The following is a 25,474-nucleotide window of genomic DNA, read 5'->3' as shown; positions in this document are numbered from 1 at the left end:
TCAATGAACGGCTACTTCTTTAAAGGGGAAATGGGGTAGGCGTGCTGATTAAGTAAGGGTGTTTAACACTTTTCTATCAACAATTTGCTCAATACATTACTTAACTAGACATTGATTAAATACATATATAAACAGAATACCTAAGCACACCATTATCATTATTTCCAATACTAATAATGCAAATATTGCTTCAAACAGTCTGTAAAGTCTCAGTGCCCTACGCAGTTCAGTCCAAAAAAGGTCTCAAGAGGAAATGAGTAAGTAATCCAAACAAATCTTCATGGGTCGAAGTCTGTTTTTAATTTCACAAATCACAAGAAGAAGAAAGCAGACCTTTTTTGGACTGAACTGCGTAGGGCACTGAGACTCTACAGACTGCTTGAAGCAATATTTGCATTATTAGTATTGGAAATAATGATAATGGTGTGCTTAGGTATTCTGTTTATATATGTGTGACTCAGGGTCTGGTTGATTCTGGGACCGAATGACACTTTGGTGGGTAGGTGTCATATACCTTACAAGCACCCTAGCCACAGTTGCATTTGTGTAACTAATTCATGTTCATATCACAATTGGCATAACGCTTTGGGATGTGCGGCTCAATTTAGGCAAACCCATCTAATTTGTATATAATTGATTAAATACACAAGGCTAGCTTTTGAAAACCATGCAAGTGGTCGGCAAATAATGAAACAGTGAAATAATTTCTTTCCAGTATTTATTAGTGCTGCATTAATAATGTAAAAGCTGTCCAAGATTGCACATTTGCTAGGTGCGGAAAACAAAAACAATTTATTTACATCAGATCCGTCTTCACAAAAAATGCAAAAGTTACCAAAAGCAATGCTGTCAAACATAGCTAAAAAGAAAATGTACAAATATACAAAGTGGTAACAGTTCTCCATATGTATTATTTCTGTACAGTTGCAACCGTACCTACTCCTTCTGTACCTAGCCCTTGTGCACATTACTGAGAGACAGGGACAAGCCAACACCCATTGTACACTGCACTCACAAGAGTCATGGAGATGCCTCTAAGATCGCCCAGGAGAGCAAGGAATAGGCGAAAAAAGATTACTACTTATCCCCACTCTCCTTGACCCTGATTTGTTCACAGCAAGGCGTATCTGACAAACTATCATCAACAGCAGCTCCTGCTATTTTACCATAAACTCAAAGGTGGAGATTAAGGCCATATTTCAAAGCAAGGCTACACAATTAATGGCTAGAGACCGCCTTAGATGAGCTACGTTTTTTCAAGTATTCCATCAAAAAGCAAAGCTTTATTATTTTTGTATAACTTTTTTCAGTGGTATACTGAGTCTACTGCCTTTTCTCCATTGACACCTTAGAAAGCTAGTACATTGCATGTCTGTCCAATTGCCCCATCAAAAACTACCAGCTTTAGACGTGCTGCACTGACAGAATACTTCTGGTTTGAAGCAGTTTAATTTGCTTCCCAGCTCTTCGTGGTTGCGTAGCATAGAACTGCTATGATTGGCACACGCGTCCATGTCAGACTCATTTGTATGATGTGGACAACCTCTCAGAGAGCTTGTAAGAAGGATGCGTGTTAGAATGGGACATGTAGTTACTCCAGGTAACAATAGAGCAGTGAATGCTTCATGGGGATACAAAAAACAAAAATAGAACATAAATTAGTGTTTCCTCTCTTATATTATATATTTTAGGCACTGTTGAGATGTGTATGTCAAAAGAGGTCCTAACATTCTACCAATATTTTCAGAAAGTGCTTGGGCTTCCAAAGGAGTATCTCCCTCCATTGTTGCACACACATTTCAGAATCCTCGCCTGCCGCACATTCTGAGAAATAGTCATATGCCATAAGATGGAAGGGGATCCTTGCACTACTCCAGTCTCTGGTCATTTTAAGTTGATTAGATGAGCTTGCAAGGATCGAAAGACAAAAACAAAAAGCCATGTAATTTTTAAGAACTCAAACTATAATGAGAGTCGAACTACTGATATCCTTTAAATTAACACAATCTCCCAATACCTCAACCTTAAATGTTATGGCTGCTCTTTATTGCTACAGAAAATCCTTGTTAACCTGAAGGAATAGAGCCAAACAAAGTGCTTACGAGAATGGGTGTGGAAAATGTATCTTTCCAATTAGGTTTATCACATTGCAATGTATAAAGTCTGCACCAGCAAAATACTGATTCAATCTGTCACTGTCAAAATCCAGTCTAAAAGCAATATATTATTATAAATATTTGGCAATACATATTACTATCATTTATGAAACTTCAGAAGAGAAATTAAATAAGAATTTACTTCAACCAAATTCTCCTGGCAGGGTCCAAGATCTGCACGATTCAGTTGCACAGTACCATCTGCATGCTGGGGTTTCACATCGTTTTGACTGTTGCAGAACACAGGAAAATGTATTTTCTCTAGTTTGTAGTGTATGCCATTATTTTAATGGCCTCTGCAGCACAGCTGAATGGAGGTCAGAAACTCTGCACATCATACCCTCAATTCTTCACCCCCAATAAAAATACATTTGTCATTTACTCCTGTAGCCGACTCCTGGGATATCCGAAATGGCACCTCTAAAACAACGATTGCACAATGGTAACAAATATCATATGAAAGTGTAAAAGAAGTTTTTGAGGAAATGGTGAAAGTGTGAGTATGAGGATGTATACATGATAAACACAAGGGAGGGTCTTGTAGATGAAAAGGGTGGAGTCCAGCTTTTTGGAACGTGACCAATGACATTTTAGTTGAATAGTTATGACGGGTGTCGACATTGACTACAACGGGTAAATGATTTGGAAATATTGATATAGTGATAAGAGCTGAGTGGGTTTATAGGCCGGAAAGGAGCGGGTATCACTGGGTACTGAAACTACAATGAAAGCCATTTAATAACACACTGGAGTATGAGGGGCAGCAGTGTCTTCAAGATCAATGGATCATTCACAGTAACCCACCTGAAGGCATTGGATGAACGGGGAAGTGCCATATCTCTGGGGATCCATGAGGGATGACCAAGAGGCATAAGTAGTGCAGTACAATAGCTCTGTGACTTTTCAAGAACAAGGTGTTTTAAGCCCCCGCGGGCCTCAGCGAAACCTCTCAGTATTGATTGGAGTTTGGCTGAAAATGTCAGTGAAATAATGCTTGAAAATAATATGGTGTGGTAAGCAATATGATAAAGACAGGTGCAGAGCAAGGAATTGGGTGAAAAATACAAGAAAAACACAATGAAAATCAATGACAATTTATGGAAGAAATGTGCAAGCTTCCAAGTGGTTATCGGCCACAGGCTGTTATAAGGTGCTTTATTCATGTAAAACTAGTCATGTTAAACTTGTATTGAAGGAAACATTTGTACAAAGGACATTAATTCACAGTTTTAAGTTTCAAATGAAGCACATACCATATGCCATTGTTACATCGCAAAAAGTGTCGAAGAATGTGCACTTAATCTTAAGAGGATACAATTAAGGGCAGGATATACAAACATGAGGGGTGCTGGTAATAAAAGACACTGTATAATGCTTCCTACAGACCACCGTCGTGGAGACGCATCAGATGACGCCTGCAAATCACAGTGTTCGGATTATTGCACCCCAAAAAGTCAACCAGTTTCTCCGCTAGATGTGCATTGAACTTCTTGAGAACTTAAGTATCAGAAGAAGCCACCGTCCATAGTATACTGCTCTCACAAGCCCCCAGTTTTGTAACACAAAAGGAAACCCCATGAAAGTCCTCTGTGTGAAGCAATAAACAGTCTTTGGTGGCAATCAATACACCGACGACTTTGTGGGGCTCACTCAATTAGCTGTCATGCTGCATGAAGTTCCGACCATGCATAGAACCACGCTGGCCTGCCAAGTGCAACATGTCCATATATCGCCTCGTTTCACCAAGACCACGGAAGAGTAGAACTTTAACCACGATCAACTCCATTTTCAAGGGCAAGACTCAACTGAATATGGTAACTGTTGCTAAATATCTGATTTATGGAAGGAATGAAGCCATGATTTGAGATTGACGCTGTGGCACACAGATCACCTCCATGATGACATTCATATTTTTTTTCCCAAAAGCCAAGAAAATCCAATGTAAACCACATTATCATGGTTTAACAAATTCTTCAACAAAATAAGATGGTCAACAAATGTTTTTATGTATCCACTTCCCTCTTGCACTTTGATTGGCAACTTATCTTCATGTCCAGTATTAACACAATGACTCACAAAAGCATGTACGGTGAAGTCATTCTTGCACTGGTTACCAAGATGGAGTACAAACTGAATACCAGCATTCACAAGAAACCAAACATGTATTTAGTTAGCAATTAAATTATTGCACGAAGAGGGGAAACAGTAGATAGGGAGTATGGGTGGGTCAGAACCGAATGTTGAAATATCAGGGGATTTAGCAACTCAGTGGAGTGAGGTCTGTGATCTCGAGCCAGAGACAGAAGGAAATGACACCATGGGCAAGTAATTAATATTAAGAAGCCATCTATAATTAGTGATCTAGGCCCTACATTAAATTGGATTATCATTGTGTGACCAACTCACAAAACAATTTCAGGAGGTACTTACACCGAGGAAAGTCGTGCGGAAGTCACCACTGAGTCAGGTGTAAGACACAACTTCTCACAGAGAAAACTTTGTGATTTGGGCCATGTATTTTTTCAGTTGTACATTCCTTGGTGCACCACAGTCCTTGGTGGCCCACTGTGGAAAAGATGGGACACTTAGAAAAGGACTTTGGTATAAAGGTTTTATTATTTTATGGTGTATATGGAGCAACTAGCACAGCCAATATTGGTGGACCCAGGAAAACCGTCATGCAGTTATAAAGACCTGGCAACAAACTATCATTATTGCATGGACAGATCTTAGCACGGCTATGGTTATGGTTTCATGTGGGTCTCCCACCAACCAACACCACAGATTAGTCAAATGTGAACATGAAGGTTGCAGACAGACACCTCACCATGGTGCAAAACTTGGGGCCAAAACTAGGTCTGCCTTAAGAGAAAATCCTTTAAGCACAAAGTTTTAAAGACAGGAAAAGAAAAGCGGGGTGTCTAGCCTGAAGGTTGGAGTTGGAACCAGTATTTAGGTTGCAGATAAAAGTATAGCTAGAAGGGCAAAGGTGAGAAGACAGAGAAACTGTTCCAACAATATGACCTTAACGAGAAAGAATAGATGCATAGCCAGGAATTTTAGTATCAATGAGTGAACTACAGCCATTACATAGTGCATTTAATAAATTATTTCTAAACTGAGATTTTAAAATAGCATTAATGTAGTATTCAGTCAAAACATACGTAACCTGGACACCACCCAACAGGGGGCCAATCTCTTTGTTTAATACTACCAGTAAGGGAAGGAACCCTTTTCTGCATGGAAATATAACAGATTGTTATAACTTTTAATCTGCATACGTTATAAACATGTACAATTAATTTAAATATGTGCTTTGTAAACAACAAAGATTCCAAGCCCTGCCTTTACATATTACATTCACATGCACTGCAAAGGCTGGAGTGTTGCGGTTTTAATTGCTTCCGGCTTTTGTATCGACCAGGAAGTTATTGTATGGTTAAAACAACTGCTTGAATTTAGAATTTGAAAGAATTTTCTTCAACTGCAGACTTGTATCCTTTAAAATTGTCATAGCCGCCATGCCATCAACGCAACTTCCAAACACGGCATTCATTAACCCCATTACTCTCCACCACTAGTTTTATTCCTGCGCTAAGCACACTACTCATAAGTGTGTAGAAACCTACATCATCCATATCTCCTGTAAATCTACATTTACTGCATTCTGTACATGGACCAATTAAACCATTCTTGCATTAAAGTAGTTAAGATAAATGTATTTATAAAAGCCAAATACACAAGATGAAAGAGCAAGAAAATCTGAAAATGAGTCAACGTTTAAAAAGCAATCAAGAGCAACATTAATTTAGTGAAGCACATCTTTCCATAAGCTTTTTTTAAATGTGTGTAAATCAAATAAGTCCACAATCTAATCTGTGGGAAGTGCTTAATAAATGCCAGAGAGATATTATTCTGGCCCCATATGAATATTTTCTTAGGAAACCAGGTAGCTAAGATATAAACATGGCACTGCTACTTCTCAAATATTAACATAAGCTGCCCTTTAAGCTGGGTCAGTAAGTTTCATGGCCAACCTGCAGGCAAAGGAATTCTTGCATGCTAGGCAGCAAATTGAACATTCTATAGATAACATTGCTTACAGACCGAGACTAAAAAAGTGATGTCCCTTAGAATTTTATAAAACTACATTTAAAACAACAACTGAAAAAAGCATTATGGTACACCATGATTAAAAAGAATCCTGAAATAGCTTTCAAGGTTTGAGACATGAAAAAGTATATAAAAGCCTATGGAAGTTAACACAACAACCATAAAGCAGAATAGATTATGCTGCCCGGGTACCATTGTAAGTGAAAAAAGCATTGTAGTTCCTAGAACTTATCCAATGGCCACACACTCATCCAGTGGCATCAAGCAGCACAGAAAGGTGCAAGAAGCAAGGGATAATATGACAGAAAGAGCAGAATGAAAAATATTTATTTCACCTCCGCATCTCATTTTGAGGTGTTGTAGTGTTAGCAAAATTCCTGGTGCTATGTTAGGTAACCAGGGAAAGGATAAAATATACCTTGTCTTCTGTGATTGTGAACGTACATGTAAGGAATAATTTTTATGACGAAGACCTCGATTTTCTCTGCAAAGTTTCTGCCTGTTTAACTATTCAAAAGGAGCCACAATATAACAATGGAAATATCTACAAATCTTGGACTGGCAATAAAGATATACGAAATTCCAGTGTGCCACAGAAAGTAGCATTGTTTAGTCAGTAACATCGCATAAGACATTTCCATCACCCCCTGCAATTTTGTAATGCATGCATTTCAATGGATGGAGAGAAAACAAAACTCCTATAAGTAAGTAGAAGGCAGGGTTTTGAAGATTATAAGAGTGGAAAGTGTGTCTACTAGAAACCTCACTAATAGAGAGAAGTAGGTTTACTACCCTGAGGCAATTAAACAGTTGTTAAACTCATTACACTTTAGGTCTTTGCAGTGGGTATCCACCTTCAGATCGCTTGTCTTGACAGATGATCGTTGCTGCTCTACTGGCATAGATCACCGTCTGGTTCCACCTACTAGCTCAAGCAAATCCTGAAACTAATAATACTTTCCTTCTGGAAAAACCTTCAACTTGTGAAGAATCTTATTGGAGCACTATAACAAAATAAACACTGGGGAAAAGGAATGTCACAGAAAAAGTTATTGGTAAAATGGTCCAGCCAAACAGAATCATCAAAGCTGGTATCGGCTCAAGATGAGTGTAGCATGAAGGCGGTTCGTAGAGAGAGCCACAAAAAGACTTCTAAGACTTTGTGTTCAAAGCAGTAGTTGCAATGCCATCTGTTGTTAAATGGTCATCCAATTATGCAGACATGTGAGGCAATGCATTGTGCAGGACAACACAGAACTGACATTGAAAGATGATGTGCTCTTTTAAAGCCTCCTTTTCAAAAGCGGCCCTACACGTATGTCCTTCTCTGTGATGAAATTGCTGGCAACTCTTATGAGGAAGCTAATTTTCAGAATTTTAATTGAGGCGCTTAGTGATCCTTCTCTGACCAAAGATGCATAAGTAAGTACTGAAGCCTTATGCACTGGAGCTCTTCAGAGGTCCTACTAAAAGTAGATTATTCTTACATCTTGAGCTCTTCAAATGATGACACAGCTGTGATGGAAGCAAGAACACACAGTAAGACAAGTCTTCCTGGTTCTTATAATCCATTGCCTATTTTGCAGGCAAAGTTGAGTATGCTTCAGAGGGTTGGTCTGTGTAACAATTACTACTGATAATGGGACTGTTTGAAAAGAGGGGAGAACACAAACCTTTGAAAAGAAAATTAGGGATGGACTAGATCGTCTGTGTGAAAAGCTTGTTTGACTGCTATCCTGAGAGAGGGGAAACACCTCACTCCATTTTCAGGATGAAGTAAAAATAACAGCAGCAGAGTGGAGGTAAGGAAAGTTCATGAACAGGAAAATTCCATTTTGTGAAGAAGTGTGTGGGTCTTTTGTAGAAGAACCAGAGAATTATTGCAGATGACAACATTGATGAGTCAGTACAAGAGGTACTGGACCAGTGCAGATTAGCCCGAACCACTGTCGGGCCCTTTAAACCAGGGAGCAGTTGAAGATCATTAAATTCATAGATATACCAACCAAGCCTGATTTTTCCAACAAGTAATTCTCTAACAGAGAAAGCTCAACTAATATCATAAGATTTGAAGACAACCCAAACACCATGTCATGCACTATGTTTGAGCCAGAACAATATTGCATACGTAGGGTGCCACCTGATTTATAAATGGTCTCAGTGCTACATTAAGCCACTTGGAGACATTTCAACAATTTGCCACCATAAAAGGTGGCAAGATCACCCTTGACCCCTGACAGGCTACAACAAGTTTATGTTGGTTGGAGATGGTTCAGGTGTTTAGAGTAAACTCTTTTTGTGGGAGAGAAGGGGGCTCCATGCAGAAGATATCCAAGGAGCAGTACAGGAAAGCTTTGATCACCTTACTCCGGCAAAAATAAGCCGTGGACCAGATGGATAGTCGTTATCTCTGTGTGGCTGGCTTTTAGGGTAGTAAAGCTATCGTCTAGCAAAACCGAGGAACCAAAGTAAACAAATGGACATATGTAACTAGATGAAAGAATGGCAATTACAGGGTAGACAGAAACAGCTGTGCACAAACCAAAGTGTCACTCACATGCACTATCCAATGGGGAGTAAGAAAAAACACAATTGAATTGGAAGGGTATAGCTCATATGCGTTAAGCTAGACACCAACTTGTTTTAGACTGCTCAACAAAAACAGCATCTAGATTTATTTTTTGTTTATACTGAACTTTCCTTTCTCTCTCAATGGAAGGATCATTGAATGTAAAATCATTCACAGGAACCTCATGCAAAGAATTTGTTGTGAATTTAATAGTCTAATCTGTGTGGATTACTCTGGACTTGTTCAGTTATTAGTGGATGACTAGTAATTTATTTATCAGAACAATAACAACATGACACACAAAAACAGATTATGAATTCTAAATACTAACAAGGAGAATTACAATGACTCAAGCAGTACATATGTTGCTATACAAAAAACAGAAACCTCGTATGCGCAACTGAAAAATTCCACAGGCACTAAAAGTAATTTGACGTTCTACAAAACAAGAAGTGGACTCAATGTGAAGTGACCAAAATATGTTTACATATGTATAGTCTTTGCAACGTACAGTAAGAGACTGCTTGCAGCAAGAGAGAAGATGAAGCTATACCACTTCTCCAGTCAAGTTTCAAAAAGCTCAAAACTTATAGGAACTCAAACCTCACAACCACGCGCTTCTCTTCTCCCCCGTACCCCCCCCCCACTTCAGCCCCCACCAAGTGAGAAAGCTGCTCAGGCGAAGTGCACATCTTCTAACTACTAATATTTCTATAATGGCTTCCGCTTCGGAAAATATATACGAACATAAAAAGGTAAGAGATTTGTGTTTCAATCCGACTTTTGCGATTACAATTAAAAGGAAATTAGAGAGGTACATATTAGGAACATTCTACCAGTTTCTTGCTTAAATAAAATATTACTTTAAAGAGATTTAGTAAAAATGACCAATGGTAAAGAAGCCAAAGCAACCCTATTAAATCAAATCAAGATACATTCACTGCCAAAACTAATTAGCAAAATCAAGCAATGATGGCGAGAAGATCTCTTTAACAAAATGTGTTACTACAAAAAACAAAATTATAAAAATACAGCAGTTCTAAACTATTATAAATATTCTTGTAAGAAAGTGTAGGCAAGGCTTATCAAAAAAACTATCTGGGAAGTGTATGAGATGAGAGCAGGACCCCAATACTACCAGGTAGGATCCAGAAATAATAAGAATAAGCAGAAAGTTTTCAAACCGGCACAGTCTTTCATGCTTCTATACTCTAAGGTAAGAATAAGGGGAAAGAGAATAAGAGAAAAGAGCAGAAATTCATCAAGGGAAAATGATCGCTCCACCAAATAAATCTATCAGCTGAGAGATTTAGGCGAAATCTGGGAAACCCAACTCTTCTGTTATGTTGTTGGCAATAAAGACATTTAGTAGATGTTGGTTTTCTATCATGGCAAATAAATTATTTAAGGAACCTAATCAGGTGGCTTAAAATCCTTTGAAGCTCTTGTGTGAACATGCTCACCTCCTCAACAGACTATAGGGATATCTTTCGAGTTAATGTGCACCACCAGTGCACTGGTGGTGTAAACAGTGGCAGAAGATAGTGTGCACAGGGATATTAGTGGTTTTTTTTCCTAAGGGATATTACTGTTTTTTCAACATGGGGATTGGTCTACCATAAAACTGAATAAGACAGCTAATTTGATTCATAAGGGCTAAAGAAAAAGTCAATAGGTAGTAGTCACTCATAAGCTGGGTGAGATATTAACCCATTACTAAAGGCAATTCTGTTCGGAACCTCAGGGGCAGGCAGTGCCTAGTTTATTCTTAAAAAGGAGGGCTTTACAGGATGGGGTAACAACGAGTAATCTGGGACAGGTTTTCTTATATCTAGAAAAATGTGCAATCTCTAGCACGTTTCGGCAAATGAAATATCAGATCAGTTCAAGGTCAAATATGGCAGATTTCTAGTGATTAATTTGAGCTACACTTTGACTTTTGATCTGACATTGAGAATGGTGATATCGGTGTCAGATAAATTTGTCATTTGAAAACACAGTAGCTCAAAGGTTTCTCAATTTCTTCCCAACAGGGACTGGCAAAAAAGTTTTTCTCAGGGGTAAACTTGATATAATACCCACCCCTCATTTGTTTAAGCAGCCATTCAGCTTTGGAAATGGAGAACAATTATAACAGAACACGTGACAATGCAAAGTCGTAAATAACAATGGGCACCTAAGAACTTAAACTGTAAGTTTAAGCTACGCTACAGCATCTTTTCCTAGGGCGAAATCAAATATTTCTAAAGACAATAAAACACCCCAATGCAACCATTGTGGATTGACTTGTACGATGACAACCTCTTTCTTTTGTGTGTCCAACAATATGTAATTTCTAAGTGTTAGGGTTCACTTCAGATGTTTCTTGGCCTTCAAGTAATTGGCATCTCCTTTACAAACATTTAGGAAAGTTTATTAAAAAATCTACATATGGCTGTATGTTGTGGGTTTGTCTCTATGGGTCTTCCGTGCATCAAGACATTTTAACCCCACGCTCTCAAAGGGCAAAATTCCTTCCATAAATAAGGATATTTAAAAACATTCTATCAAATATGTTTTTGTCATCATCAAACTGGCTTGCTATCCTGCCATGTCTGAGGTCAAGTATACCTTCCAAGAAGTGGGCTACTCAGAAAAGCAACAAGAGGCCACTTTTCAGGTGGAGAACAGTGAAGTGGGTGGGGGATATTATTGGATAACGAGGGTACAGAGAGGGTCGCAACAACTTCCAGCAATATTCAGTCACCTATTCATCCTTACCTTGCATTTACAACTCCTACAGCATCTCAAATTGCATTAAAAAAGAAACTAACTTAGATGCTCAACACCCAATCATGATAAAACATAAGAACACCCTTCAGGTTAATAAGCAGTGCAGTTATTCAGTTATCCACTCTGGTTTCCCCCGATTGTTCAGCGTAGGTGCTTACATTATTTTCAAGTTACCGGCGCAATCTATACTTAAGACATTTTTTTGCTTTTTTTTTTTTAAGGGTTTCCTTCCCTTGTAGTAAAATTAATATAAAAAAGTAATCCAAGCGTAGCTTTAAATAAATCTGCACAATAATAATAATAGTAGTAAAAAACAACATTGCGTGGTGGTTTCAAATTGTTGGCACTCGTTCGTTTTCTGGCGCCCAGCGGTCCAGTCCTTAAAGAAAAAAACTTCTCTCTTGCGCGCCCTTCCCTGGAACGCTAGAAGTTGGATTTAGAGTGTCCGAATATACATATTGGAAGGTGCTTCACATGTGAGGACCACTGAGCTGCAAGCTGGAAAAACTTGACGTCGTTCCACTCCACACCATCAATCATCACTGCCATAGGAGGAGAAGGAAAAATATTATTGTTTAGGAAACTAATTAGCCAATCGGAACACACAGCAAGCTGAACAATCATAGTCCACTGTAGTAATGTCATGGGAACAAGAACTAAATGTGGGAGACTGTGTTCACTGCCAAAAATGGAAGTGTCCGAGTCAGGGAAATTAAACACGTTCAAATGGAATGGAAAGCAGCAGGACTCTATGGAGCAGGGAAAAACAGATCTCAAAGTTAACAATGAAAATGACAAGTTTTACATTTGGGAAAGAGGTAATGTGAGCGAGGTGAGTGGGTGTAAATTGAAATGAAGACAAATAAACTCCTCTAGGATCTGGAGATTTAAGTGACTTGGGATATGAAAGGACAGGTGTGGGAATGGTTACCATGGGGCTCGGGGACAAGGAAAAAGATGCATATCAAGGGAAAGGAGGCATTTCAGGGAGGGAATTCTCATCAATCTGATTGCATATCCGCAACGTTTGCCACAAATGTCAGAAATACTGGCCAAGTCCCTGTCTAAGATCAAGCAACATTAGAATAATGATTGCTCCTCCATTCTAGTGGTCATATCGGGAGGCTGTGCTTATAGGATACAAGTGCCCAAACCTTGGAACTGTATACTGGTTGATATCAAGGACACATGAGAACTGCTCATGTTCTGGAAAGCCTTAAAACCTGGCTTCAGAATCAGAAAAATGACGTTTCCTGTTAAGCCTTGCAGAGGCCACCAGCGCTTAGAATCTCCATTGACGTGTTTGTTGCGCTATATAAACCCAGAGTATATTTGCTAATGTATGTATTTACTTATCTACCTAGCTGTAACTCTCCACCTTTTTGTTATTCATCATTTCCGAATAGAGGTTACACCTACGTGTAAACTTGCATAGCCACTCGTAACTTTTTACCAGTTGGTGGAGACCCCTGCCACTTGGGTGGAGATCTCTCTATGACATAGTATAGGAAAAATGTAATAACGTTTATTTTTATTTTTTTAAAACATAAAAATATTCTCACATATAAATATAAACTAATTTAATAAAAACATGCATTATTAACCTGGAAATAATAAAATACAATTTTACAGCACATTAACTCACCAAATTAAATGTGAATTAAATAATACAAATAATTAAATAAGTTAATTTAAAAATATAAATTTTTAACCAGTAATTTAAAAAATACTCTCTTTATTTGTATTTAACAGTTAATAAACTTGGCTAAAAGTTATATAAATGCAAAAACGTTTATGGTTCATTCATTTTTCAAATTATTAAATTAACAAATAATCTAAATACATATTTTATTTTTTATCACTTAAAATAGATATTTAATTTTACATTTCAAACTAACTTAATTTAACATTAACTCCCTTTGTTATTATGTTAATCCCCTGCCTCTGTTGTTTTCTATGGGAGTGTGTTGTAGTACAAATAGTTGGTCTGTGTGGTGCTTGGCCTACTCAAAGTCTGGGATGCAATACAATTAAGCCTGTTTTGACACCTTGATAGCTGTTGTAACTTCATAAGTGTATTTTTCGAACTGCAATTTTCTTATTCTTTTGTGGGTATATATATTTTGTATTAACATATCCTGCCCAAACTCTTATTTTGGTCTGTTGCTGTAGGTTTGTGAATTGCATTTTGTGGTGTGTAATTAGTACTACTGTTGTTCTATTTTACGTACTGTGAAATGCAGTTTGTGAATCAGGTCCTAAGTTCATAAATCCACAGATGAATGCCTCTAAGAGTTAGGGTTTCAACTTCTCAGAACCAGCTGCTCTGACAGCTGTACTCACCCCGCAACATGTTCTGCTGGTGTTTGGCCGTGCAGATCAGTCGACTGATGCCTTCTATACACTGACTCTTCGGCTCAGCGTCCTTGTCTTTCGTTTTTTTAGGCAAAAACATGACTGTAAGAGGTTAAGAGGAAAGAACTTTCAAACTCAATCCACTAAGTATTGTAAAAAAATCCTGACCGCTGTTCCATCTGAAGCTTGAGACAACAGTCCACAGCACAACCTCAAACCATCTTATACTGTAAAATAAAACTTCTAATTCTTTTCTTCACTAAAAATTTCAGTCTACATTTCATTCTTTGTGAAATATAATTTTTTATAAACTTTAATTAAAATGTACCTTGTATGTTGAATTCTACACTGAAACCTGTTTCAAATCTTAACAGCACATTTTTTCTTTGTTTTTACACAAACATATTTGTACATCTATAGTATGTGCAAATTGAAATGCACAAAATGGTCAACCGCACACTTTACAAAGATACTGAACATTAAATGGGCAGAGCATGTCACTGTCAGTTTAGCATAGGCTGCCACTGGACATGTTACGAAATGCAGTTAGACATTCTATTACAAGAAAGGCATGGAATATTTGACAGTTTTTCAGAACCTAATAGCAGGTGACATGGCCACATTTCTGAGTCAGTTATCAGGGCAGGGAAGCAGAAGGGACTATTTATTTGTGATGTACTTTGGTCCGATAAAGTAAACAGTCTTGTGCGTGCAACCATGTTTTTAACTAGATTTAGCTCTTTGCAGTCATGCAGAAGAATTGACCACTGTTCGAATATATTAGCGTTTTCTTCTTTCTTCTGCACGAAGGCACACCTCATGGAGCCTCAGGCAACGCCCTTCTGCAAATTCCATCGCTGCTTTCATGCCGCAGATGAGCAGCATGGCAGCAGCAGCGCTAGGATTGGCTGGAGCAGGCTGTCTCGACGCTCCAGCAGGCGTAGGAGGCCTGTGCCTGCTCTCTATCCAGCTGTCTGAGACAGCGGGTGGACAGGTTTACACTGCGCATGTCAAGCGCAAGACAGCCGGCCAAAGTGGCATGCGCAGTGTAAACTGCTGGAGTGAGCACCACTCCCCTGCTGCCAGTCAGCAGCAGCCCCACCCCAAACACTGCTCGGGCTAGGAGCAATGTCAAATAAAATGTTAATTCATTTTATTACCTTTTCCCCCATTTTTGTTGCACTGGCAGCAGGGGGTGGGGGCAACGCTTCTCTGCCCTAATGGGGGCCCTCCACTGCTAAGACCAATCAAACCAATGGAGTGTACCTAAGCCACAGTTCAACTGTTCTTGTGGCTCTTGCTCGGTGTGCAACTTTACAACGGAGTCTAAAACAGTAGACGCGGGCCTGAGATGATCGCGGGCACAAAGTACAATGACTACCACAGTGAATATGTGATATATTTAATTGATAGGCTGTCCCTGTAGCATACAATATGTGGACTTTACCATAGGAAAAATAGAAAAGAGAATGACTAAGGCTTGCAGAAATCAACAGTTTTCAAACAAGAAAACTTTCTTTATTTCTACAAGCCTATTTCAAAACAGTTCTTTTAACCTCTTACTTTAAACAGTGCTTCTTTTTTCTCATCCCTTTCTTTGGCAACCCCACAAGCCCCCATTTCTTGGGCTTTGCACGCTCTACAAAACCTATATATTATCTTCATGCAACATTAAGTGGGCTGGGCTTTAAGAACCTATGGTGAGATGATCCTTAAGTGTGCACTGCAAAAAACTATAACTTATCCAGTAAACACAAACTGTAGTGCATTTAGTGAGATGTCTGTTTCCCTGTGGCCTGCATTTGTGTGCAATTGAGAGGGTAAGTCCCTGACCACGTTTCCTTGCACACCCCTCCTGCGTTACAAATAAGTGATCCGTGGATGTCCGTAGTTAATACAATTAGACATAGGAGCTGAGCATGGACCTCACCAGTCCTCCTGCTATAGCTCATCCTATGTTTCAAGTAAATCTCATGATGTCAAGAACAACAAATACAACATGCACTGAAGGCTCTCATTTGGTGTGGACACCATCACTTGTGTGCAAGTTCAGAACGTTATATAAATATTTTAGACAAATGTCTTATTGCTTGGCATTCCAGTTGGCTAATGTTAGCATGTTAACACTGTAATACAGAAAGAACGCACGTACCCAAACTTGGTAGGGGCTCCTTGAAGACAGTTTCTCTAAAATCAACAGGTGTTCATGCTAAGGCCACCACTGAAGTTTATCACATCTAGAGGGGACACACTATACGATCATGCCAATCACCTAATCCCTGAGTGGACAGATCCTCTGGGCACTCCTGAAGAAAGACGCAACAGGGTATGGCTTCAGAAGTTACGCCTGCTGCACCTCAAGAGTGAAATGGTGAAAAGATGCTGGTGCACCAGGTAAAATAGCATTTTTCATGTGAGTGGAACGCGAGATACTACAGCTGAACCCATCGGTGGAGAAAACAATCTGAAGATGGCGTTGATGACCATGCAAAGTATTACCAAGAGGAGGAGTCACACAGTCTTGTGACACGAACAAAACTTCTTGGAACAAAAACAACTTGTAATCATCCGAGCCCAACACTAGACGGCGGACTAATGCAAAGCATTTGTGATGCGGAGTGATCATCAAACACTGATAAAAGGCAACCTTTCAGACCTTCTGCAGCAATCTGGTGCCACTATTCGTGGCACAATCCACATGTAGTGTTTTAAAAAGGAAGGCTTATCTCACTAAGAGTCGTTTGGAGCGTCTGTTTAACACCATCCAAAATAGATAGTTGTAAGTTTCATGCACCAATGGCTGACTACATGCATTTGCTGTGGCAGGTAGGAAATGCCATGTACCTTCACAGATACAACTCTCAAAGGGAGTTTATTTTGTACGTAAACAAATACAAGAAGTGCCAAAACATTGGGAAAAGTGCTATGGGGTAAACAAATCAAAATATTGCACTAATAAGAAAAGGACTATTTGTGGTAGAAAGAAAAGATGCTGGTCCCAAATGCAGAAAGATGCAGTAACCCCACATTTGGTCATCACCTTATTGCTGTTAGCTAATAACGCTATAAATTTACTGCTGAATGTCTAGAGATGTTTTGGTGACAGTGAACCAAGAATTGTAATCTAAAGGAGTCTGTGTAAGGATGTCCTGGAACCGCCAATGCTCTAAGAAATTGGCCACCTACTTATTTCTAATGGCTCAAAATGTCTGAGTGCAGAGATCGTCCCGGGAGAGGAGGGGATGTTTACAGCATTAAACTCCATAGAATTGCCAATGCAGCTGAAAAAAAGTTATACTTTGAAAACAAGTTGCTGCGATAATAGTCCATGAAGTGCCTCCTGTCAATTTCTATGCCCAAGCCAACACGTCTTAACTCTTACCCTTCTTGTTCTTCTCCTTGGTTACCACCGTCATGGACATGGTGGGTGTAGAAGCCGCCTCTACGCTGCTGGGCAGCCTGCTGACCTGGAGCGAGCGGAAAGTGCATTTGAGTGTGTTTTTAGCAGTGGAGGAGTCCTTTTTCTCAAGATCTTTCTTTTTCTCTGTAGGTTGGGCAGCGATCCAATAATCCAACTGCAGTCCCATCAGTTCGCTGCCGGGGCTCTGGCTGAAAGTGCACACAAGCAATGAAAAGAGTTACATGTCAGAAACCCAGATGTAGAGATAATCTGCAAATCTTTGTTGGACTTAATTATACATCCATGTGTCACCAAAATGCCTTGCCTAGTTGGTAGAAGATTAGATGATTAATTAATCCGTATGATGGAGCCCTGCAGGTACTGAAAGGCACCAAGTGACCCAATTATCAGGAAGACAAGTCACCCACATCAGTTTCCAACATCTAAATCAACCTGTAAGATTCTGAAACAGGACACTGAGAAGACAATCACTTAAGCAGTTGCACTAGTAGGCCTTCACATGAATAAGGAGTAGTTTCTTACCTGTAACTCTAGTTCTGTAGTAGGGGATCTCTGTGTATAGTCATAATCATGTGAATAGTCCCGCCCATGTGTGTGGACCTCGGAGCACCTCAATAGATATAGTCTCTTAAGTTGTCTTCTTCTGCAGTCCTGCATAGACACTTAAGAGATAATAAAAGACAATAATGCAGCCTGAAAACACTAGGCTACTCTGGCCATTACTTCATACTGAAGTGAAAAAGATAGCCAGGGAACAGTTGAATGTAACAATTTTACTAAGTTTCACACATAAACTCCCCTTCACAAAAATCCCTTTTTCATGAGAGATGAAGGGTTGGACAGACAAGCCCCATAGGCTGCCATTATATGTCTGTAAATGGATACTGTGCCTTTAAGAATCCTTCCAGAGACCCTCCGTATCCCATGATGCACAGCCAAAGGCCAGTTACTTTCAGTTCTTTTTGAAGGCGTCAAAAGAAAGGCCTGTTGCATTCAGGATATCACTGTTTCATCCACCGGGGAGGAGGGTGTGGCTGTAGCAGCTTTACCTCTAGTAGAGTGAGCCTTAGGTTTACTACCTAGAGTCTTATTGTCTTTCTGATAAAAAAAATTGAATACAGGACACAGCCCACCTAGAGTTGGATTGCTTAGAGGTAGCAAGACCAGTCCTGACAGAGCCATAGTTAACAAATAACTGATCCGATCTACGAATCTCCTTGGTCTTGTCTAAGTAGAATTTCAACACCCCTCTAACATCAAGAGAATGAAGGGTCCTCTCAGCAGGAGAGTAAGGATGCTGAAAAACATGGGTAAAGAAATCATTTGATTCACATGAAACTCTGACACCACTTTAGGAAGGAATTTAGGTTTCTCATGACTACCTTAGAAGAACGAAACACAGTGTAAGCCTCTTGACAACAGAGAGCCTGGATTTCACTCACCCTGCAAGCCAATGTTATGGCTACAAGGAAAGCCGCCTTCCAGGACAGATGCTGAAGAGAAGCCTTATGAATGGGCTCAAAAGGCTCCCTCATCAGTCTAGAAAGCACCACATTAAGCTCCCATGGGGGTGAAGGACGCCTAATGGGAGTTAACACCTTCTTCAAACCTTCCAGAAAATCTTTGATGACTCAACTCAATCAAGCATTTATAAAGTAAAGCATTTATATATGACTGGGATTTGGAAAAAGGAAGTTTGTGAAGGACATTTTCTATAAGCAGTTAAAGCTGTCAGATGAACTTCGATGGAATGGCAATGAAGCCCAGAGTGAGCCAAGAGCAGTAAGTAAGGAAGGAGGACATCTTCCATACAGGAGGTAGGATCCAAGTCCTTACAAACACACCAGATGTAAAAACTAGTCTAATATTTGCATAGGACATTCGCGTAGATGGAAGTTTGACCCCCCCGTGACGGAGATTCAACTGCTCACACTGTACTAACTCAGGAGCCATGTACCTAAATGCAATGACAAGAGGCTGGAGTGCACCATCTGTCCGCCGAACTTCTTAAGAAGGTCCGGCCTGCACTAAAGACAGAGAAAGTGGCAGAAGAAACTGATGGAGTGGGTCTGTGAACCACCACTGACGGGCTACTCCGGAGGATTGAGGATCATCTAGGCCCGTGAGAGAGAGAGAGCTTGATCAGCACCTTCGGAATCAGGGAAATTGGCAGAAAACGTAGAGAAAACCGCCTGACCAATCAATCCACAGAGCCTTCCCCAGAGACCCTGGTGGGTAGAACCTTAAGGTGAAGTCGCAGCATCTGCTGTGTTCTGCGGTAGAGAACCAATCGACTTCCGTAGAGCCCCAACTTTCGAATATGTTGTGCACCATTTCGTCGTTCAAGACCCATATGTGGTTTACGTGAAGGAGTCTGCTGAGAGCTTCTGCCTGAGCAATCTGAACACTGGGAAGGTGAGTTGCTAGGCTGGTCAGGATCCTGGCTAACAGCCAAAGCCAGATTGTCTTGGATCCCCGAGACAACACTCGAGATCTGGATCCCCCCAGCATGTCGGGCAGAACATTGTCGTCGTATTGACCCTCTGGACAAGCAGGAAGCAGGTGTGAAACAATGGCTGGAAGGCTTTCAGCGCCACATAAGACTGCTCGAAGCTCCAGGAAGACGATGTGGTACCTGGTCTCTTTCGGGGACCATGTCCCTGTATCCGAAGATGGTCAGAATGTGCACACCAGCCATGTAGAGACGCAACCATCACTATGGTTTGCGTGGGCATCTCTTTGGGGAAGGGTATCCCCCGGAGGAGATTTTGTGGAGTACACCACTTCATGACAGCTGAATCATGTCTTCCCAATACCCCAGTGTCTGGTCCACTGATCCTCCAGACATTCCTGCAGGGGACTCATATGGAGGCGTGCATTTGGAGAGAGGAAGATACATAAAGCCATAAAGCCAGGGGAGAGACGATACCGTCCTCGCCATTGGGGAGGGCAAGATCATACGAACTTGAGCCTTCCGAAGGATCGATAAGCGTCTCTCTTTCGAAGGACACACATTTGCTGTGCGTACGTCGAATATGGATCTGAGATGCTGTAGACAGGGTACAGGAGCCAAAAAAGACTTTGTGAGGTTGATGTGGAGTCTCAAATGAAGTAAGAGATCAGAGGTCCGATTGAAATGCAGGTGTGCTTCCTGAAAATAGCTGCCTTGGTCAACCAGTGGTCCAGATACGGGTGGACGAACACTCTGTACCTGTTTGGAAAATGTCCGAGGTGTTGACTTAAGGCCGAAAGGCAGCAAGACGTTTTGATAATGGTTGTTGCCCCCTGTGAAAAGCAGGAACTTGGACATTTTCCCCGCTATGGGTACGTGAAAATTGTCGTCCTGCAGATCTATTGCGCTTAGCCAGTCTCCCTGATGAAGACGAGGGAAATCTGATGCAGGGACAACAACCGAAATGTGTACTCTTCGAACCCCTGTGTCGGCTTGTCGCAAGTCGAGAATGGGTCCAAACTCGTTCATGTCTGTCTTGCACACCAGAAGGAACAGTGAATACAGTCCTGTTCCATTCTGCCCCAGAGGAACCAGTTCTAACGCCCTTTTCTGTAAGAGGGTGTTGGCCTCCCTCTATAACTCGCGTATGTAACTGTAACGTGATTGAGTTGGAGGGATTGATGGAGGAGAACCTGTAAAAAGTATTGAGTATCCACTGCGCACAATATTCAGTACCCAATGTCCTGAATTATTTTGCCACTCCAAATGTTCTTGGACATAGCCCCCCATCCGAGTGGATAACGGACGAGGGGAAAGAAACCCTTCAGGGCTTGGAACCAGAAGGAGCCTTGGTCCCTTGTCCAGGCTGCTGGATATGTCCTCCTCAGTTCGGAATGGAGGCTCGAGACCGCTGAAAAATCCGGGAGGAATACTTCCGCTGGAAAGGGCAGAAGGTCTTAAGCTGCTCTAGGTTTCTCCAAACCTACAGCCTTCAAAGTCTCCACTTTGGTCTTCATGCGGGCTACCTCGTCATCCGCTTGGGAGCCAAAGAGTTGCACCAGAGAACGGGAGATTGGAAATACACTGCTGTGCCGCAGGGCTCCGAGGTGTCAGACGAATCCAAGCATGTTGCCCTAGAGTAATACCGTGGCAATACCCGGGGGCCGCCAGGAGCAAATTATCCGCTGCAGCGCTGACGATTGGATTCGAGACCATCAGGCCCTCAATGACTATCTCCTGTAAGTCTTTCCTCCTGTCTCTGGGCAGGAGATCCACAAATTGTTGAAGGAACTCCCACTTGCAAGTCTTCCTACCCGCCAAATCCCTCTTACGGCTCTCCTTATCCGGTGGCACCGGGGAAGTCGGAGCTGTAACATGCAGTTTTCGTGCCGCCACCCCTATGACAAAGTCAGGCGTGGGGTCCAACCGGAGGAAGGCAGGGCCCGACTCTGGGGGGGCAATAGGTCTCCCATATCCTGGAAGGTGTCCAAACCGGCACCAACGGAAGCAGTGGACAACATTTTTGTCTCTTCTGTAAAGTTTCAAACATCACTGACGTCGACTGTACAGGAAGCTTTGAAGCCAGAACCTCATGGTAGATGTAAATACTGCCAACCAGTGAAAAACCCTCTATGGGGGAAATTTGGGAGAGTAGGAGAGAACCTCCCCGTACTCGCGGAAGATGTACCCCTGGCATACCGGAACCGAGACCTTCCATAACGGTGACAACGGGATCTTATGGAAGACAGCGGAGCCTATGCGACCAATGTCTCAAACGAGACCTTGTTCTTGGTCATCGAGGTTCTACGGGAGTCGTAGGCTGAGGAGCCACGGGCCCCGGGTGCTGAGGTGGTGGGTGGGAGAGGAGCCGGAGAGAATTCGGAGGTATCCCCGGTGGTATCACCAGTGGAGGCGTTGCAGGAGGCGACCTAGATGGCGAGTAGGAACGCGAATACTCCAAACGAGGCGAAGAAACCAACGTCAATCACTTACGAGCTTGCCACATGAATTAGCCCCAGATTCCCCATCAGAAGTTCTCCTCGACGTCGATCCACTGCTCGGCGTTGAGAGTCGACGTTGCCTGGAACACGAAGTCCCCGCCGACGATGATAGGCTCACCATGGAGCGAGGCCCGGAAACGGGACCTAGACGGCGAGCGTCGGTATTGACCCCTCAACGTCTACCTTCTCATTGATGCGCTCCTCGACGTCGACCATCTCTATGACGTCGACTCTCCACGACGTCGACTCTCCACGACGTCGACTCTCCACGACGTCGACTCTCCACGACGTCGACTCTCCACGACGTCGACTCTCCACGACGTCGACTCTCCACGACGTCGACTCTCCACGACGTCGACTCTCCACGACGTCGACCATCTCTATGACGTCGACTCTCCACGACGTCGACTCTCCACGACGTCGACTCTCCACGACGTCGACTCTCCACGACGTCGACTCTCCACGACGTCGACTCTCCACGACGTCGACTCTCCACGACGTCGACTCTCCACGACGTCGACTCTCCACGACGTCGACTCTCCACGACGTCGACTCTCCACGACGTCGACTCTCCGGCGAGTTGACGTCGACATACCTGCTCTCGCCATCGACGTCCCAGTCCTCGACGTGGGCCGGAAATGTTTTTCAGTCATTTTCCTGCTGGGGAGCCCCCCAGAGGTCGCAGCATGGGACTTGGTAGAGGAATTACCCTCTCCTCACCCAGAGGCTGAAAAAGATGCCTTCTGTCTTCCCAGCTTCAACCCAGGGAGCCGAATCTTCTCCCTGTCCGCAGGGCGCCTGGAAAAGATTTTACAAAAGACAGGTGTCAAATACATAAGGCACAGGCAAACACAGAAAACAAAACTCTGTGAGCTCCAGACTTGGCCTTTTTCCTACTGCAGTCAGGGCACTTGCCAAATAGAGATAGCATTTGGACAAGAAAACTGCAGAAATTCTGCCAAAAAACCACAGCAGAATGTAGACAAAGGCCAAAGACGTTGCGTGAAACTGCAAAAAATCCAGAATTTATCACTAAAAGTGAACGAAATACCAAAAAAAGGAAGAGCTAAATTCTTCAGGGTCCTGCTAGCAGGAGCCTGAAAAAAGAACTGAAAGTACTGGCCTTTGGCTGTGCATCATGGGATACTGAGGGTCTCTGGAAGGATTCTTAAAGGCACGGTATCCATGTAGACATATAATGGTAGCCTATGGGGCTTGTCTGTTCAACCCTTCATCTCTATCATGAAAAAGAGATTTTTGTGAAGGGGAGTTTCTCTATGTGTGAAACTTAGTAAAATTGTTACATTCAACTGTTACCTGGCTATTTTTTTCACTTCAGGATGAAGTAATGGCCAGAGTAGCCTAGTGTTTTCAGGCTGCATTATTGTCTTTTATTATCTCTTAAGTGTCTATGCAGGACTGCAGAAGAAAACAATTTAAGAGACTATATCTATTGAGGTGCTCCGGAGTCCACGCACATGGGCGGGACAATTCACATGATTAGGACTATACACAGAGATCCCCTACCACAGAACATATCTATCAGCAGAGGAAACCCTAACCCATTCAAGGCCAGTGAGTTACAACATGAATGGCAACGACTGTTGTGTTAGAACACATTTATCAAAAAGAATGTATCACAATCAAACAACACAGGTGTTGAAATCTAAGAAGGGAAAAGGATCAATGAAAGCTAAATTGTTTTTACGTGCAACTTTTAAAGTATGCAAGGAGTAACACGTCTAGTGGCCAGGGTTTCTCTCACATCGATTAGCAACCAATGTTGGAGCAAGTGATCTCCCAATTCGTCTGACCAAACGCCAATGTCAAATATGAAGATATCTGGTATCTTTTTAATGCCATATAATAAGAATAAATAGATAGAACTCCCCTCTTTATTTGATTTAATTGTTACTTCATTCACTTTCTACCTATTTAATATACCTGTTGTTCAAGTGGCCTTATGTGTTGCTGTTATGTGAAGCATGACAACTTTTATTCTATTATGGGAAACGTTAATAAGTTGCAACCAAGTGTTTGCAGCTTGCTTTGGTGCAGTGCAATATTCTGTTGTCTGGATGTTGCGTTCAGAATATTACAAGTTGTTTAGTTCAAGATTTAAGGTTCTGTTTTGAGAATGTGTTGCAACAGATAGCTGAAATCCACAATGCAGCAGCACGCAGATTCCACCTTAGATAATTGTATTTTCTTCCACAAAGGGAAAAGATGCTTATGCACGCAAAGAATACAATGCTTAGTATAGAACACTATTACCACCTCAATTTCAAATGCACAATGGAGGCTGGTGGTACACATGAATCAGCAACAGGACAAGCGGCAAGTTGTTGGATACATGTTAGTAAGATTTACTGTATGCACTGCCTGCTGTTGTAGCAGACGCAGAGCCCCATATCCTATAGAGTGAGATGGACAGAAAGCAGAGGGAGTTGAAGTAAATAATGTGTTAAAACAGTCAGGCTTACCTAGACCACCTTTTGCCTGAATGTCAGGACAGTAATGTTTTGTGTATGTATGTGTATTTGACCATGCTGCTGCCTTGCAAAAATACATGCCAGGGACTTTGGCAAGGAAACCCATAGTAAACCTTTTTTGTGAGTTGACTAAGCATGTGGATTTTCAGTGAGCCGTCTGCATGTCGATGCAGAACACACCTGAATGCAATGCACCAACTATCGAGCTGTGCCCCCATTGGAAATGCGTTGCCCAAAGTGTGTGGCTACGTAGGACATAGGAACAAAGGAAAGAAATTGCTGTTTTGTACTAAGACTTGGTTTTATCTATTCCATGTATGAGTGTTCTTTTAATAGATTTACAGAGATGAAAACATGAAACACCCACTGGAAGGCAGCATGCGCGTGTGAGCAAGCCAACCTGGTCTTTGTGCATTTCAATGTAAGTTTCCTCCATTGTCAGTTTCTGAAGTTCGCCAACTTTGTGCAAGGGAGTGACTGCTATGGAAAACACAACTTTCCATGTTAGGGCCATGTTTCCATGTGAGCAGTGGCTGAAAAGGGGGGCCCATAAGTCTTCAAGACAATATTGAGATCCTAAGGAGGCACTCCTGGGCGATCTCGTTGGAATCCTTCTTAATCCTTCCATGAAGGCATTAAAAAC

General features: G+C 41.6%; 1 protein-coding gene across 8 annotated transcripts in view; it reads right to left on the bottom strand.

The window, feature by feature from the left end:
* Nucleotides 1-10,435: 10,435 nt before the first annotated feature.
* The window catches only part of PACS2 (phosphofurin acidic cluster sorting protein 2), a 521,350-nt gene continuing 506,311 nt past the window's right edge, over nucleotides 10,436-25,474 (bottom strand). For all 8 annotated transcript variants that reach the window (XM_086937135.1, XM_086937137.1, XM_086937141.1 and 5 more), the window contains exons 22-24: nucleotides 17,348-17,574; nucleotides 13,954-14,067; nucleotides 10,436-12,152 (exon numbers count right to left, since the gene is read on the bottom strand). In XM_086937135.1, coding sequence (XP_086793261.1) covers nucleotides 12,034-12,152; nucleotides 13,954-14,067; nucleotides 17,348-17,574 — 460 coding nt within the window. In that variant the 3' untranslated portion in view covers nucleotides 10,436-12,033. The remainder of the gene's footprint in view (nucleotides 12,153-13,953; nucleotides 14,068-17,347; nucleotides 17,575-25,474) is intronic.

Source organism: Lissotriton vulgaris, chromosome 9 (genome assembly GCF_964263255.1).
Source record: "Lissotriton vulgaris chromosome 9, aLisVul1.2, whole genome shotgun sequence".
In the NCBI taxonomy this organism is placed as follows: Eukaryota; Metazoa; Chordata; class Amphibia; order Caudata; family Salamandridae; genus Lissotriton; species Lissotriton vulgaris.
The sequence above is the reverse complement of the archived record's forward strand: the minus strand, read 5'-3'. Positions and strand labels throughout refer to the sequence as shown.